This window comes from Haliotis cracherodii, unplaced genomic scaffold, assembly GCF_022045235.1.
Source record: "Haliotis cracherodii isolate W230 unplaced genomic scaffold, xgHalCrac1.p SCAF_24, whole genome shotgun sequence".
In the NCBI taxonomy this organism is placed as follows: domain Eukaryota; kingdom Metazoa; phylum Mollusca; class Gastropoda; order Lepetellida; family Haliotidae; genus Haliotis; species Haliotis cracherodii.
In genome coordinates, this window is record NW_027266280.1 from 8709768 (window position 1) to 8727946 (window position 18179).

General features: G+C 45.8%; 1 protein-coding gene across 1 annotated transcript; it reads left to right on the top strand.

The window, feature by feature from the left end:
- Window positions 1–17135: 17135 nt before the first annotated feature.
- LOC139472209 (uncharacterized) lies at window positions 17136–17669 on the top strand. The gene has a single exon (XM_071254583.1). It carries the CDS (start codon window positions 17136–17138, stop codon window positions 17667–17669), a length of 534 nt encoding a protein of 177 aa, XP_071110684.1.
- Window positions 17670–18179: the final 510 nt, after the last annotated feature.

The following is an 18179-nucleotide window of genomic DNA, read 5'->3' on the forward strand; positions in this document are numbered from 1 at the left end:
TCACAATGTGTAACCTGTCTGACTGCACCCACATCGTTGCTTGAGGTCTCTATATCAGCCGATGGCCTGCGTCCCCGAGGGGATTCCGGGTTAAGTCCCCAGCAACCCATGCTTGCCGTAAAAGGCGACTATGCTTGTCGTAAGAGGCGACTAACGGGATCGGGTGTTCAGACTCGCTGACTAGGTTTATTGGGTGTCGATCCCCACAATATCAATTACTGGATTGTCTGGTCCACACTCAGATATTTACAGGCCACCGCCGTATAGCATAAATATTGATGAGTTAAACAACCAACAAACAAACAGGTCGAGACTTATTTACAGGTTCCCAAGATTAAGTTTAATTATTTCTGAGCAAAGCGTAAATTTCTCTCTGACTACACGCAAAATCGCCTCCATGTCTCGGGCAATAAAGACTCAGTGCCCAAGCATCAACACTGATATTCATATAAACCACACAAGACATAAATAACATTCAAAGCCTACACGAGCAAATATTCTTGAAAGTTAGATAAACCTAGTTGCAAACACAGATAATCGCCAGTTTAACTTGTTTAATTTTCTGTTCTCGAAAACGTCTCGTAGATGAATGATCCCGACAAAAGCATCTTCTTGTAAAGAAGCCATGATGTATATTTACCCCGGCCCTGAGCGAGTGACCCGGATGTAGAAGGAGTCCGATGACCGCCATTATGAAATCGTCTCTCAAGACGAAGTGGTTTTTGTTGACTAACTGGGCTGGCGCAATTGAGAGTTTCTTCTTTGAAGTTATTTCTTAACTTCCCCCACACCAGCCCCAGATGAGTGCCGGCGTTCTCATTGTGTAGGACTGGGATGTGTTTGCACTGTATTACAGCAGTATCAATGGAGGCTCTCGCTCGACTGTATACTAGCAAGGGTTGCAATTCTTTCTACCCGCCTCACAAAAAGCGATCTCGCCAGCATCCCCGTCCCTACTCCGTGATAAGAATACCCCAGCAAGCATTAGCGGGGCTTTAAGGCCTGGCTAGGGTGATCGCCAAATACTTTCCACAGCATCAATTGCCAAACTTGGAAAAACGGAATGAAACTTTTTATAGTCTTTTGAGAGATACTCGCGAAATACTTCATCAAACACAAAATTATATGAGGTGCATACGTGCTTGCCCAGATTTTAGTGCAATTAAGAAGAGATTTGCAGGCTGCACAAAGAAATTAATTCTATTCATGTGGACCCGCTAGAGACGCTCTAATCAATACTAGGCCAGGCTTGACTGACTTAAAAGTTCCCCGACGTAGCGGCCATTGTTCTACAGTATCTTAAAGAGCTCATGATGCGTTCGCCCGCTCTGTGAAGTATGGGCCAAGATACGTCCCGCTCCAATTTGGACACTTTTTTCTAAAGACTTGCTCTTTCTGGAGATCCCCCATAAAGTACCCATGTTTGTTTACTTCTTTAAATCGTCTGCTTGAATTTAATAGAGTTATGGTTGCGTGCGCATGCGTAAGCTGCGCCAATCATAGGCCACAGAAGGACCAACTTCAGGAGTGTGCGGGGCAGCCGTGTTGGAGGGGCTGCTTGACCCTCGGGGTTTGGAAGTGCTATATGAGGCATGCTCTGCCTCCTCCCTCTCCATCCTCCCTACACCACCTCCCCTGGGGTTAGAAAGCCACGAAGTGAACATCTTCATGAATGCACGCCCGTTACACTCTCGGGTAGTTCCGCTAATGAGGTGTAGCGGAGATCGAAAAGAGTCCCAAAGTTTAATTCCGCGAGGGATCTTCCCCTTTTTGTAGCAGTAGCAATCCCCATAAACTGCCGGGCACGAGAACGTATACACTCATGTTTGATGGTGGCTAAAACTGAAACAAACGAACAAATTATTCGATGGTGATGTATTAGATAGGCATTTTGTCCCGCAGTGGATGCTTGTTCGATTCCCAATATGACTAAAGCATATGTGAAGCTTTTCTTGGTGACCTGACAGTGTTAATCGTAGCGTAGTATCGTATTCGCACGCACGCACGCAAACGCACATACATGGAAAAGGGTCCCGAGTTTAACGTCACGTTTAAGATTGTTGCACTTATATAGTGGCGTGCGTGCATGCGTGTGTGTGTCTGATTGTACTAGTCCGGACTAAAGCCAGTTTTATAGTGCTAGCCCACTGAGATACCAAGCCGCAGTTTAACATGGATACCCTACTCAGACACAGTTTACTGACTCCAAGCCGACCAGTCCTCGTTTTAGACCCTTAATACCGAGCGCCAGACAGGGTAACAACACATCAATACCATGTTTTAACGTATTTTTGGTATGACGCGGCGGGGGATCGAACCCTCGACCTTCCGGACGTTCTACCACTAGACCACGGGGATGGTCTCCCAATATATTGCGTGTTTGTGTCTGCGTGTGTGTGTGTCTGCGTGTGTGTGTCTGCGTGTGTGTGTCTGCGTGTGTTTGAGAGAGAGGTATGTTGTAGATTTGGTTGTCACGCAACAATATACATCTCTCTGTAGCGCCTACAACGCATTCCCTGTACAGCTTCCGGCAATGCCTACACAGCTCCCGGAAGTGCCTACAGCGCTCTCGAAAGGGCCAACAACACTCTCGAAAGTGCCAACAACGCTCTCTAGAGTGCCTACACAACGCTCTCCATTGCATACACAGCTCCTCACAGCGCTCTATACACTGGGAGTTGCCAACAACGTTCTCTGGAGCAACATTTGTGTATACATACTCTCTCTCTCTCCCCCTTTCCCTCTCTCACTCCGTCTCCGTCTCCCTCTCCCTCACCCACTCTCTCCTACCCTCTCTCCCTCCCCTCTCTCTTTCCTTCTCTCTCTCCCCTCTCTCTCTTCCTCTCCCCTCTCTCACCCACCCTTTCCCTCTCCCTCTCTCGCTCTCTCTCTCCGTTTCCCTCACCCTCACCCACTCTCTCCTACCCTCCGTCTGCCTCCCTCTCTCAATCCCCTCTCTCTGTGTCCTTCTCTCTCTCTCACCCACCCTTTCCCTCTTCCTCTCTCGCTCTCTCTCTCCGTCTCCCTCTCCCACTCTCTCCGTCTCCCTCTCTCTCTCCCTCCCTCTCTCTTTCCTTCTCTCTCCCCCTCTCTCTCTCTCTTCCTCTCCCCTCTCTCACCCACCCTTTCCCTCTCCCTCTCTCGCTCTCTCTCTCTCCGTTTCCCTCTCCCTCACCCACTCTCTCCTACCCTCCGTCTCCCTCCTTCTCTCCATCCCCTCTCTCTCTGTCCTTCTCTCTCTCTCACCCACCCTTTCCCTCTCCCTCTCTCGCTCTCTCTCTCCGTCTCCCGCTCCCTCACCCACTCTCTCCGTCTCCCTCTCTCTCTCCCTCCCTCTCTCTTTCCTTCTCTCTCTCCCTCTCTCTCTTCCTCTCCCCTCTCTCACCAACCCTTTCCCTCTCCCTCTCTCGCTCTCTCTCTCCGTCTCCCTCTCCCTCACCCACTCTCTCCTACCCTCCGTCTCCCTCCTTCTCTCCATCCCCTCTCTCTGTGTCCTTCTCTCTCTCTCACTCACCCTTTCCCTCTCTCTCTCCCTCCCTCCCCTCTCTCTCTCTTCCTCTCCCCTCTCTCACCCACCCTTTCCCTCTCCCTCTCTCGCTCTCTCTCTCCGTCTCCCTCTCCCTCACCCACTCTCTCCGTCTCCCTCTCTCTCTCCCTCCCTCTCTCTTTCCTTCTCTCTCTCCCTCTCTCTCTTCCTCTCCCCTCTCTCATCCACCCTTTCCCTCTCCCTCTCTCGCTCTCTCTCTCCGTCTCCCTCTCCCTCACCCACTCTCTCCTACCCTCCGTCTCCCTCCTTCTCTCCATCCCCTCTCTCTGTGTCCTTCTCTCTCTCTCTCTCACTCACCCTTTCCCTCTCTCTCCCTCCCTCCCCCTCTCTCTCCCTCCCCTCTTTCTTTCCTTCTCTCTCTCCCTCTCTCTCTTCCTCTCCCCTCTCTCACCCACCCTTTCCCTCTCCCTCTCTCGCTCTCTCTCTCCGTCTCCCTCTCCCTCACCCACTCTCTCCGTCTCCCTCTCTCTCTCCCTCCCTCTCTCTTTCCTTCTCTCTCTCCCTCTCTCTCTTCCTCTCCCCTCTCTCATCCACCCTTTCCCTCTCCCTCTCTCGCTCTCTCTCTCCGTCTCCCTCTCCCTCACCCACTCTCTCCTACCCTCCGTCTCCCTCCCTCTCTCCATCCCCTCTCTCTGTGTCCTTCTCTCTCTCTCACCCACCCTTTCCCTCTCCCTCTCTCGCTCTCTCTCTCCGTCTCCCTCTCCCTCACCCACTCTCTCCTACCCTCCGTCTCCCTCCCTCTGTCCTGATGGAGACAGGTCTGTATATGTCCGGACATCCATCAACACGAGCCGTACAGGGGAGGTTTAAGAAGAATCACTTGAAAACAGCAGTTCTTACATTAAGAGAAACTTTGAAAAAACGCTGCATGGAAAGACTGCACTAATGACCGTCAATTAAGCATTAATTAACCAATCAATCATCCCAATACAATATACAAAACAGCAAATCAGTTTATTTCAAAATGGGATTTAAAGTTCAAAGACAATTATCAGCGATCGATCAAAATTATGAAGTCACGTGACCTCCCTGGAGCCGAGACTGCACGCAGCGTGGGGTGCTGCAGATCAATTGAAATTAGGGACAACACGAGCTGAGAACTAAACAGGCTGAACTCCAAGTCGGGGGAATCCAATTGTTGAAGTACAAATAAGTAAAATCAGTTATAAGATTACTTTAGAAAATCCGCTAACACCGGGAGTAATTCAATTTAAATTCCACAGAATCAATTCTCACGATTACCATCTGAATAAACTGAGTGTTTTTATGCCGAAACTAACATGTCCTGTGTACAAATAGCGGCCCGGAACAAGATTAAACTGTATCCCCAGTTACTGGCAGCCGTTATGGACCCTGTGTTGAGCTGTGCTACACGATACATGGTCACGGTGCTGAGTCACGTACGACAAGTGCCCTGTGCTGAGCTGTGCTACACGATACATGGTCACGGTGCTGAGTCACGTACGACAAGTGCCCTGTGCTGAGCTGTGCTACACGATACATGGTCACGGTGCTGAGTCACGTACGACAAGTGCCCTGTGCTGAGCTGTGCTACACGATACATGATCACGGTGCTGAGTCACGTACAACAAGTGCCCTTTGTGTGGCTGTGTCACCAAAACATGGACACGGATACGCGTCACGTACAACAAGTGCCCTGTGTGGAGCTGTATCACCACCGCATGGACACGGATATGAGTCACGTACGACAAGTGACCTGTGTGGAGCTGTACCACCACGCCATGGACACGATATGAGTCACGTACAAGTGCCCTGTGTGGAACTGTATAACCACGCAATGGACACGATATGAGGCACGTACGACAAGTGCCCTGTGTGGAGCTGTACCACCACGCCATGGACAAGATATGAGTCACATACAAGTGCCCTTTGTGGAGCTGTATAACCACGTCATGGACACGATATGAGTCACGTACAAGTGCCCTGTGTGGAGCTGTATCACCATCGCATGGACACGATATGAGGCACGTACGACAAGCGCCCTGTGTGGAGCTGTATCACCATCGCATGGACACGATATGAGTCACGTACGACAAGTGCCCTGTGTTGAGCTATATCACCACGTCATGGACACGATATGAGTCACGCACAAGTGCCCTGTGTGGAGCTGTATCACCATCGCATGGACACGATATCAGTCACGTACGACAAGTGCCCTGTAACTAATGTTATATTTGGGATAAGTGCCTTGTGTTGAGCTATATCACCACGTCATGGACACGATATGAGGCAGGTACGACAAGTGCCCTGTGCAGAGTTGTATCACCGTGTCGTTTTATCACGTGCCATAACTTCAGTCGACGAGTGGTCTCTGTTTGGTTATACGTCATAGTCGACAGGGCACATTATGACTTGCTTCCATATGCATGGATGGATAAGAGAAACAAATGAAACTTACCGTTATCCACTTTTCCATAAATCTGTGAGGTGAGGTGAGGTGAAATGGGGTTTAACGTCGCGTTCAAGATTATTGCACTTATATAACGACGTGCATGTGTGTGTGTGTGTGTGTGTGTGTGTGTGTGTGGCTGTTTGTACAAGTCCGGTATTGACTCCGAGCCGACCAGTCATTGTTTTAGCCCATTAATGCTGAGCGTCAGGCACTGTAACAACAAGTACCATCTTTTAACGTCTTTTAGTGTGACGCGGACGAGGATAGATCCCGGACCTTTCGCTCTACGGGCGATCTCTCTACCACTAGACCATGGAGCCGGTCGGTAAATCTATGATGGTCTATACTGTACATATACGTCTCGGGGCGGTCGGGTAGCCTAGTGGTTAAAGCGTTCGCTCGTCACGCTGAAGACCCAGGTTCGATCCCCGACATTGGTACAATGTTTGAAGCCCATTTCTGATGTCCCTGCTGTGATATTGCTGGCATAATGCTGAAAGCGGCGTAAAACCTCACTCACTCACTCACTCACTCACTCACTCACCCACCAAGCCACCCACTCACTCACTCACTCACTAACTCACTCACATGTACGTCTCTTTTTCCTAAATCCAGAAAAAAGACACCTCTTCGTCATATAAAGGTATCAGCACCAGGATCCGAAAGAGGTATGTGGATTAAACAGCAAACCGTTGATATATAACTTTCAGAATTCAGGGAAAAAACCACAACCTGCCAAAACATGTGTTGAGCACTCGTCAACAACAGCTGCTGTCGTGATCACTTTCTTAACGATGTACGGAGCTCACCGAGTTTTGATAAGACTGGGCTCCTGTCTGTGGGGGTGTATGACCGCGCATTTACATTCTACATTCGACAGTGGTACCAGTTATGAACATGGCCACTTGCACGTGACATACATGAAGTGATGACGTTGGGCTGATGGAGGGGGCGGCGATGAACAGACTAGTGCTTATATTGATGTCAAACATGCGATACTGCGTTAGTGTCGTCTGTATCATTAAACTGACCAAAATAGCAACGGTTCAAAATTATTTTACTCATTTGATGATATTCAAATGAAATTCGGGGCGGTCGAGTAGCCTTGTTGTTTAAGCGTTCGCTCGTCACGCCGAAGACGACATGGGTACAATGAAGCCCATTTCTGGTGTCCCCGGTCTGATATTTCTGGAATATTGCTAAAAGCGGAGTAAAACCAAACTCACTCACTTAAATAAATATTGCACTTATTTGATTTTTTAAATGTTGTTTTACTGTATTATCCCCAAGGCACCACACTGATATTCTCAGTCGATTCTCAGCACCACGAATTACTGAGAAAAGTGTCGTTTTCAATATTAACTAACTCACTTATAGCCTGAAATTAACTTTTTTGACAAATAAATATATATAGTTTTGTACTGTATTATCACAATAGCATCGCGTTCCTGGCATTCCCTGTAGACACTCAGCGCCACGAACTACTGACAAATGTGGCGCTGTTCAATGTTCACTCACTCACCAATAGCGTGGCATTTACGCCCGATACGCATTTGGTTAAATCAGACTGCGAGGGTTAGTGATTCAGTGTCGAGTTTGATGTTTAGTTTGATGTGTGGAATCACAGAGTCTAACGATGTAATAGTTCAAGTTTGTACTCTCTAACCCACACCAGTGCAATTTGGTTAACCTTTACCAGAACATTATAATCATGGTTAGAGAGTAGGGAGCTGATCAATACAGCGCCTCTATCGGTGGTTTGTTCAAGACGGTTTGTGACAAATGACTGTAGATCACAAAACGCGCGGGGCTCAAACAATCTACAGGGAGACTTATTGTATTATCTCTCTTGACGGATTGACTCTGACACTAAAACATACTTCTCGGGTCACGTTCACTTGTTTTAATCGAAATACATGATCCGCGAACGTCACCGTGCAATCGCGGAGTCAATAGAGCTTCTGCTACCACTCAATTGATTATAACTACACAAGTCAGTTGGTTGTAGGGAAATTTCCGATAACTGATACTTATGTACGACCGCCTGATGGCAAATTATACGTTCCTGACAACTTCCTACATTCATCATCATGCTTTCAAAAGCTATTCTCCCGACGACTCCTTGCATACGTCTTCGTGTTTGGAAGACCATTGCCCTGACTAGTGACCACGTGCGTCCTCATGTTTGTAAAGACAATTGCCCTGATGACATACTGTCTTATGTTTGTAAAGACTATTGACCTGACCGCTTTCTACATACGTCGATATGTTTGTAAAGACGATTCCCCTGACTACTGATCATACCCATCCTCATGTTTTTAAAGACTATTTCCCTGACAACGTCCTACATACGTCGTCATGTTTGTGAAGACTTTAACGCTGGCTAATGACTACATACGCCATCATGTTTCTATTCCGACAACACCCTACATGCGTCTTAATACTATTCCCCTGACGACTTCCTTCATACGTCTTCATGTTTGTAAAGACTATTCTCCTGACTACTGACAACATACGTCCACTTATGTGTTAGAACTTTTTCATGGAACGATGCCTACCCACGTAAACATGTTTCTAAAGAATATTCTCCTGCAACCTGCCTACGTTGGTCACGACGTTTGTCAAAACGATGACTACACATGTATCTCTTCTTTAGAAATGTCAATCCTCCTTGAAAAAAGACTCACAAAAACTATATTCCTGACGCCCTATTCCCCTAATGCCTTCCTCCGTTCGTCCTCCACCAAGGATTACTTTATTTAACGCCGTCTACATACGTCTGCATGCTGGCATATATATTCCTGACTACTCCTAGACTACTACACAGCTCCCAGTGACCATTCTGTCTACAGCAATAATAAGATGCGTGTATTCCATCAACACAATGGCTTAAACGAACACATACAAAAATACACATTTTTAACGCTTTTCATTGCTCTAATTATCTAGTCCCCTCGATATAATATTCCTTACAACGAAAATCAAAACAGAATTATTCCCGCTCGTCACCATTCATTTCAAGCAGCTCGAAATGTCGAGTATTGACTCGCTGCATCTTCTGCTACACACAACAGCAGTGAATCATGAATCACGTAAAACCCCTGATGTATAGTTCACACATGTAAATATATCGGCATAAACTGAAGAAATGTCGATACAATTCGGTGAAAATAAAATCACAATTACAGCTTCAAGCACGGAAATTCCTGCTTCTTTTATACACCACGCACTCATCTTCTTCCCGTCATTAAATCTAATCATACTTACATATTTAATAAAAACCTGAATCTAATTTCAACGTGATGTGTGTGTTTTGATTTAGGAGGATTTCAAAGTGCTACTTCCGGCATGTGGGCGGGTCCGGCCACATCAGATGATGATAACGTGACGAGATGATGAAAAAAATGAATGTAATTTCCTTACCAACACTTGACGGCTTCAGTCGAAAATGTCCCCCCATAAAGAAACGAGAACGTCATTTCTAGGCCGATCAAATCCGCTCTGCGATATCGCTTTTTGTTGTTTACTAAATGCCAACTCAGTGTTGAAATGGCAAGAGAATGATGTTTTTGTCATAGAAGCATTTAAGATTTACATTAACGCGGTATAGAGGTAGGCGGTGACTTTAAATGGCATTTTTTAGTGCCACTTAGCCTCTGTCTGATAGATTGGCCTCGGTTATCCAGACAATACAACATTTTTAACGCGCGTGAGTGAGTGTGCTTTTACGCCGCGTTTAACAATAACCCACCAGAAAAGGGCTTTACACATTGTACTCATGATGGGGATCATTTCAAGCTGTCGATCATTTCCTGTACAGGACGACAGGGTAGCCAAGTGGTTACGTGTTAGCTAGTCATGCCGAAGACCGGGTTCGAATCCCCACATCCTCCTCGTATAATTACTGGATTGCACATGTCGATGTAGAACACACTCACTCACTCGGTCTACGCCTGTCACATTGTGTTGTTCTATACACCAAGAAAAAAATTAAGCACACCCCTATTTCTGAACCATGATAAATTGCAAAAATCATGGCATGGGATGACCACAGGAGCTGGGCGATACCAATGTCATCGGATAAAACAAACATTTGACAACAAATAAAGAAGATATTGGTGAGTTGTGATTGAAATTTACTGACAAAAACATCATGGTAACACGGGTACTGTTTTTGACCTTAGACAATAACCCAGAAAAGTATGGAGCTGCAGGATTAAGTAAACGAGTTACGTTTGATGTTTCATGTGAAAATGTTCCTTAAAGTCTCTACTTGACATGACGCGTGAAATAGATCAGTAGCGGGTATAACCGCCACGTGCCCGGATGACGCATTCCACCCTACGTCTCATGCCTCCAGTCAGACGTTGGATATGTTGATGGGTCAACAACAACCACTCCTGATGCAATGCTGCTTCCAATTGGCGTAAATCTTGTACAGGAGGATCTCGTGACTGTATGCGCCGCCCCAGAATATCCCAAACATGTTCAAGGGGGTTCAAATCTTGGTTCATTGCTGGCCATGGTAGAGTCGTTATTGCATTGGCCCTCATGTAATCCACAACTGCATGCGAACGATGAGGCCTGGCATTGTCATCTATGTACTGAGGTCGAGTAGCTAGAGGGTGGTTGTCAAAATGAGGAACGACGGCTGGCCTCAAAACGTCCCGGATGTACTGAGCCCCTGTTAAGTTGCCCCTTACGGTGACCAAATCCAACTTGCAATCATGAGAGATACACCCCCAAACCATTACCGACCCCCGCCGTATGCAACAGTCGGTTTAATGTTCCTGGGGGTGTAGGCCGTGTTCCGGTGCCTCCAAACTCTCGTTCTTCCATCAATGACGTGGAGTGGAGAGCGACTTTCGTCTGAACAATGGATCCGTCTCCAAATTCTCAGATTCCAGTTCTGTCGCGCAATACACCATGCTAAACGAGCAGCTTTGTGGTTGATCTCTCACCAAGGGACGCTTTATGACTCGTCTAGCCCTCAGTCCTGCTGCTTTCAGTCGGTCCCTGACTGTTCTGGTTCTGAAACGACCATTGGGCAACCACAGCTGTTTCAGACGAGTACTTGTTAAAAAGGGTTCTCGGCGTATGAGACGAAGAAGGTCCCTGTCTTCGCGATGTGGCGTCACAGGAGGTCTGTACATCACCGGTCTGAGCATTTTTCTCGACTAAACGGCTAACGACAGTGTGATGATACCCCAAATTCCGACCAATGGCATTACAAGACATTCCTGCGTTATGCATACCGTTTATTTGCCATCTTGATAATCGCCTTCGTGCAATGGTCACACAATGTCATGGAACAACTGTTCAAAACCGAGCTTAGGAAAGGAATTTTAACGTTTGGATATACTGCTTTTAGAGATACTCGAGGTAAGCATGCTGCACGGGCATACCATGCATGGCACGTGAGCTTTCGTCACGCATGACTGATTACCTCATCTCGAGAAAACATAATTCTTCCCGTAATTATATCATGACTGTTACAAATATTGGGACCAAACAATAATGAAATGTTTTATGGTGTGCTTAACATTTTTCTCTGTGTATACTTGAGTTCCAGATCCTGTTCTGAGAAACTGCCGTTGCACGTGCTGACAGATCCATGATAAACACCGCAATGCTGCTCACCACCTATGAACCCGCGGCAGACAAACGGGTATATAAATATTGTCTCAAGGCAAAATATTGATAAACGCGTAGTTAAACCCGACCCACTCACTCATATCCTTTCTTGAACACTAGATCCGGGTTAGAAATGGTCTTCAGCAACCCATGTTTGTGGTAAAAGGCGACAAACGGGATCAGGTGGTCAGTATCACTGGTGCATGTCATCGTATCCCAACTGCGTTGGGATCGATGCTCGTGATGTCAATCACTGGATTATCTGGTCCAGCAATAAATTAACAAACAACAAACATCCCTGCAGAATACGACCATCTTTTGATGTAAAGATTGATTCAACTTAAGGCCCGAACATAAGGCGTTCTGTCCTGTATGGAATACAAGAAGGGACATTGTCGCATTATCGCGCTTTGAATAATCTTTTTTTATGTTACCAAAGGGCAGCAATGCGACAACGCGACATTTTTCAAGGTCAAAATATGTCGCGTGGTCGCATTCTCGCGCTTTGGTTGATTTTGACACTTTTTGCTTTTTTTTTTGGAAGGGCGATAATGCGACAATGTCCCTTCTAGTATTCCATAATCCTGTAATGTATCTTCCATCTGGGCCGTGCAATGCCACGCCGAGAAGATGGCGACAAAACACAGTCGTTATTTATTCCCGGTCTCTACGATACATTGATCAACCCTATTGACCGGTTCTGTCACAGCGAGAGAAGGCGTTGGACTATCGAATGTCTGACTTAACACAATTAAGCAATTGCAATCATAACACACTGTAAAATGGCCGTATTATCGTTTTATGATCGTATCACAAAGCATACACAGAAACCCGCATGTGTAGGCCCGTGTTCGATACGTGAGTGTTGATTGATTCGAATATTTTATCTAATTTTATTTTTTTACTGACTTGTTATTGTTAATGAACCGACTTGGTTTGATAGCTTTCAAATTGTTATCGGGACAACTGTAATGTCGAGAACCTTCAATAAAACTATTTGTGTCGGCACCGGCATGAAGATGAATATTAGCGTAACACCTGCTGTGACGTCGTCAAGTCGATGTTGACAACTCTGCAGAGTTTCGCCTTTAAAATACACGGAACAGAGCGACAAGAGGTGGCGTCGTATACTAATTGACGTAGACCAATGCATCTAGGATCAACCTTAAATTGAAGCCAGTCTCTCTGGAGTTTATCCCCAAGAGACTAAACTGTGTGAGATACACCCAAACCTCGTTATAACGCTAACCTTTAACGCTCACCAGGGACTTGAGACAGTGTATGGTCTCTGCGTTCACAATTACTGAACGAAATCACTTATCCTGGACACTGTTGCCGTCAATGACGATGTCGCTTTCGGCAGTATTACAGCTATATCACGGCAGGTGTCATCGAGGATCGGTTTCACAAATTGTACCAAATGTAAAATCGAACTCGGGTCGTTGGCGTGACGAAATAACCTTTCAATAACTATGTCCCGCGCCAGGACAAGATTTTCACGGCGATTTTTTAGACGATCAAGCACACGGAAAAGGAACGTTCGACGTTTTCCGAGCGTTTGATAGTCTCATAAAGTGAGTGAGTTTGTATGTTTTCTGTTTCACGCCGCACCCAGCAATATTCCAGAAATATGAAGGCGGTCTGTAAATAATCAAATAAATAATCAAGTCTGGACCAGAAAATTGATATCATGAGCATCGATCTACACGATTGGGAAACGATGACATGCATCATCCAAGTCATTAAGCCTGACCACCCGATCCCACAGTGGCCTTTTACAGCAAGCATGGGTTGCTGAAGACCTATTCTAACCCGGATCTTCACGGGTCTGAGTGAGTGAGTGAGATGGGTTTAACGCAGCTTTAAACAGTTTTCCAGTGATATCGTGGCGCGTCAGCTTAATATGGAAGGAAAGCCCAAAGTGATGCAGGTCTCAGACGTTTACCACTTCGGTGAAACCCACGTGCACGGGTATGGTGCTGACAAACCTAGAAACATAATCGGGGCGATGCGGGATTCGAACCAACGAGGTTTTGGCCGTGCCCAAACACATCAAGCTGTTCGAATCCGATCCATATTTCAGCTATTTGTGTTCTCTGGTGTGCAAATTCGACAAATAACTACACGACAATCTGGTTTAACATATCATATTTGTTTTCTTTGGAAGGCCTGCTGTTGGAATAAGTGTATCCCATCTCAATCTCTAGCAAGTTGTAACATGTCCGCATACGCAGTGAACGTCTGTCGAATAGAGGTTAACGCGAACTAACAGTTACTGAAATTACAAAAACCCCCACTAGAATTCTAGAATGGATCGGATTAGTCTGTCATACTGACCCTGAAACAAATATCTCCAATACAGCCCATGCAAGTCTAAAATCTTTGGCAAGTCTACATTACTGCAGTATCTGTATATGAAGAAAGTCTCTGAGCTTCTTTTTATTATATTTTACAACTATAATTTAACAACTGTTTTTTTCTGTAAAATATGTTCATTTCAAAGACTAGATGTAAGTCTAGATCGGATGATTAAGCTCATCTTGGCTTATCATTATGGCGTTTCATCATGCTCGATGGTGGGGATCGGCGTTCATGACTTCTGCCGATGGCGTGGCCTATCCCGACTCGCTTATTCACAGGCCGTCGCGAGATAGGGTAACTATCTGCGGTGTTAAACTAAATAGATTCACGATCCAAATTTGTAAAACAAATCATCTAACGCTTAATACTACAAACATGCACTGATATGAACGATGCATTTAGCTGCATAGCAAAAACATGTCCCCGAAAATATTCCTGAACACTAACTATTTTTAAGTTACTATTTGGGAACTATCCCATCACTTTAAACCGATTCCATAGCATCACGGGCGGTCTGCCCATAGGCACAAAACGAAACACAGGAATTAGTGAACATAAAATTAAGCTAAAGATAAGTTCAAAGTCTTTCTGCAGCTTATCGCCATTGGCAAGTACCTCTCCATATCTCATCAGTGCTGTTTCGCCCTCGGAAGTGCATTTGAGCTCATTTACTGCATAACTTTATGTTCCAGACTTGTCTACACCCTTGTTTCCCTGCCCTGTACCTTCCCACACGATGTAACTCAATAACTTTCACCATATCTCGCTGTTTAGCATTGCCCCTGCGAGACTGGGGTGCTATCAGATTTATCCAAATCCTACACGTTCATCTGAAGTTTATGAACGATACTGCGGTATTTACGACTGAGCGCAGTGCACTTCCTTTACGCAAGATAATACTATCGTCATATCAAAATGACGGCGTAAGCAAAACAGACGTAGGGAACCTATTTTAAAGTGAGTTCTGTATATCGTGACGTCCGATCAACGTAATACGAAAGAGAGAGCTGTGATAAACTGAAATATGTCTGACATGACCTTGACCTTGTTGGACTTGAGGACTGCGATACAGCGGAGAAAACACCATGTCAGCACCAGCTGTCGATGTTCAACCAATGACAGGAGTTCTTGGAAACATCGTGATTCTTCACCCAAAAATACCAGCCACCAGTCCAGGTGGCAGCCATCTTGAATTATTTGTAGTAATCCGCCCTGGGCTGTGTGACAAGTCTCGATGTCGGCGGATGAATAAACTATCTTGCGATGTGTAGAATGAAGTGCGTTGCATATATACAGAGAGCACAATGGAGAGGTGAGGGATGGGGATTGTTTTCCTTTTCGTGTGAGCTCCATCTTGTGACCATCTGACCCATTTGCGTTGCGCTTTTTGCTACGATGCCCGGATGTTCCTGATGCATTCGTGACACTAGATGTGCTGTGGGCTTTCAGAGTCTCCATGGTTGACTATCATTATAACAGCGCCCCGCCATAGAGTGTCAACGTGACAGTGTTCCATTGTTAAATATTAACATAACAGTGGATCCAACATAAGAGTTTCCAATTGCTGTATAGCAACATACACGTGCTCCATTATTGAGAATCAGCACAAGAAGGATTCATTGTTGAATATCAACCTACACGTGCTCCATTATTGAGAATCAGCACAAGAAGGATTCATTGTTGAGAATCAACATAAGAGGGGCTTCAAAATTGATTATCAGTGTAACAGTGACCCTATTGTTGAGTATCAACATAACGGGCGTATCGTTGAGAATCAACATAACAGGGGTGTATCGTTGAGAATCAACATAACAGGGGTGTATTGTTGAGTATCAACATAACAGTGACCCTATTGTTGAGTATCAACATAACGGGCGTATCGTTGAGAATCACCATAACAGGGGCGTATCGTTGAGAATCAACATAACAGGGGCGTATCGTTGAGAATCAACATAACAGGGGTGTATTGTTGAGTATCAACATAACAGGGGCGTATCGTTGAGAATCAACATAACAGGGGCGTATCGTTGAGAACCAACATAACAGGGGTATATTGTTGAGTATCAACATAACAGGAGTGTATTGTTGAGTATCAATATAAAAGGGGCGTAAAGTGAAGTATCAAAATATCAGGGGCATATTGTGGAGTATCAACATAACAGGGGAGTATTGGGAAGTATCAACATAACAGGGGCGTATTGGGAAGTATCAACATAACAGGGGCGTATTGGGAAGTATCAACATAACATGGGCGTATTGTGGAGTATCACCATAACGGCGCCGTATTGTTTAGTATATTTTTGAATATCTACAAAATAGTGCCCCATGATTGAGTATCAACATAAATAGTGCCCCATGGTTGAGTATCAACAAAGGATGGCTCCATTGTTCAATATCAACATGACAGTACCCCATTGTTCAGTGCCAACATAATAGAGGCTCCACACATTGTACCTATAGAGGGACTCGAATCCAGGGTTTCCGGCGTTACGAGGCAACGCTTTAACCACTAGGCTACCCTACCGCTCTCGTCCACGGTAGAGAATCGGGAGACAGACACATGGAATACAACGACTTTTTCTATCTTTGAAGTTCACAATGACGCAGATGTCTTCAGTGTTTATAACTGGATTTGTGTCTCCAACAGCTCTTCACAAACCCTTTTCTCATGTCAAGTCCATTTATGTGAACAACATTAGATATTAATGAATGATGACGGTTGGAGCCTTTTGTATATAATCTTAAAGATGGTTCGGGAGTGGTAAGGTAGCTTAATGGTTGAGGCGCTCGTTTCTTGCGGAAACATCCATGTTCGATCCCTAGCATTATTACACTGCATGAAACTTTACTACTGGAATATTACGGATAACTATAGTTACTCACTCACACACTCACTCACTCACTTAATCACGACCTCACTCGACAGATGTAACTCGGACACTGTCTGTACTCTGTCTATAACAGGATACCATTAGGCATTAGAAGCTGGGAGAATATGAAAACATGAAACATTATATGGATTACATCTCTCGATTTTTGTCTTCGTGTTTTGCAAGTTTGCGTGCAAAAATGAAGCAAATGATGTTTACATTGATTTCCGAGTCAGATAACTTGTTTCCACCGAGAAAATTAAACCAACCACTCCCATATCACAAACCACTTTCACCCCACACTCATACCATGGACCACCTTCAACCCCACCCCACAGCACACGCAACTGTCAACCCCACAACTACCACCCCCGCCCCTGGGCCACCGATACCCCCCCACCCCCACCCCCACCCCCACCCCCACCCCCACCCCACAGCACAGACAACTGTCATCACGTCTACTATTCCTGTCCGATGGGCCGCCGATACCTCCGACCCACAGCACAACAACTGTCAACCTCACAAGTACCACCCTCAACCCCACAGCACAACAACTGTCAACCCCACAAGTACCACCCCCGCCCCTGGGCCACCGATACCCCCACGCCATGGCACAGAGGACTGTCAACCCCCCACCCTCCATCCCGATACCATGGGCCACCGATACCCCAAACCCCGTCCCTCCCACTCCCCATACCAAGGACCCCTCACCCCCACGCCCACACTAAACCATGGACCCCACCTCCCACCCCATGGACACCCCCACCCCCCACCCCATGGACAACCGGTTCTCCCAACCCCAACAACCCCCACCCCAATGATAAATGCACTCCAGCCCTACTGAGATAAGTGTATCTCTCCAGCTATCACGCAACTCTCTCCAGTTGATAACAAGCAACTTAATCACTCGTTTCATTCATATGCAATTTATTTATAGCAAGCGAAACCGGTAACAAGTTTGGCACAAGTATGCACTTACTCATTTGAAGTCTTGAAGTTAACACTTCAAGAGAAGTCTTTTTGCAAGATAATTCAAGTCCCGTCAAAATCGTCTGAATACTCCTTCTATATTTAACGCAGGATAAATATTTCAAACCCGTGTGATTCGTACAACTAGCACTTCCCTTTCTTTTTCTTCCAATAAAAGTTGTAATTGTCAGCTGTTGTGTCTTTTCTTGCGAACTCCCGTCTTGTAACATTAACCACGCATGACGTCAGGTGCTGGAGGAGGTGGGAGAATGGCTAACCTGTGTTAGTAAACATACAGATAGGGTCTGACGTTTGGTAATGGCTGCCTGTTCGGGGACGGCCCTGCAACAGGTTCACGTGAACGCCGACCCCCCATACGTGGGGA

Coding starts and splice junctions, on each gene's coding strand:
- LOC139472209 (XM_071254583.1), top strand. CDS start 17,136: ATGGACCACCTTCAACCCCACCCCACAGCACACGCAACTGTCAACCCC.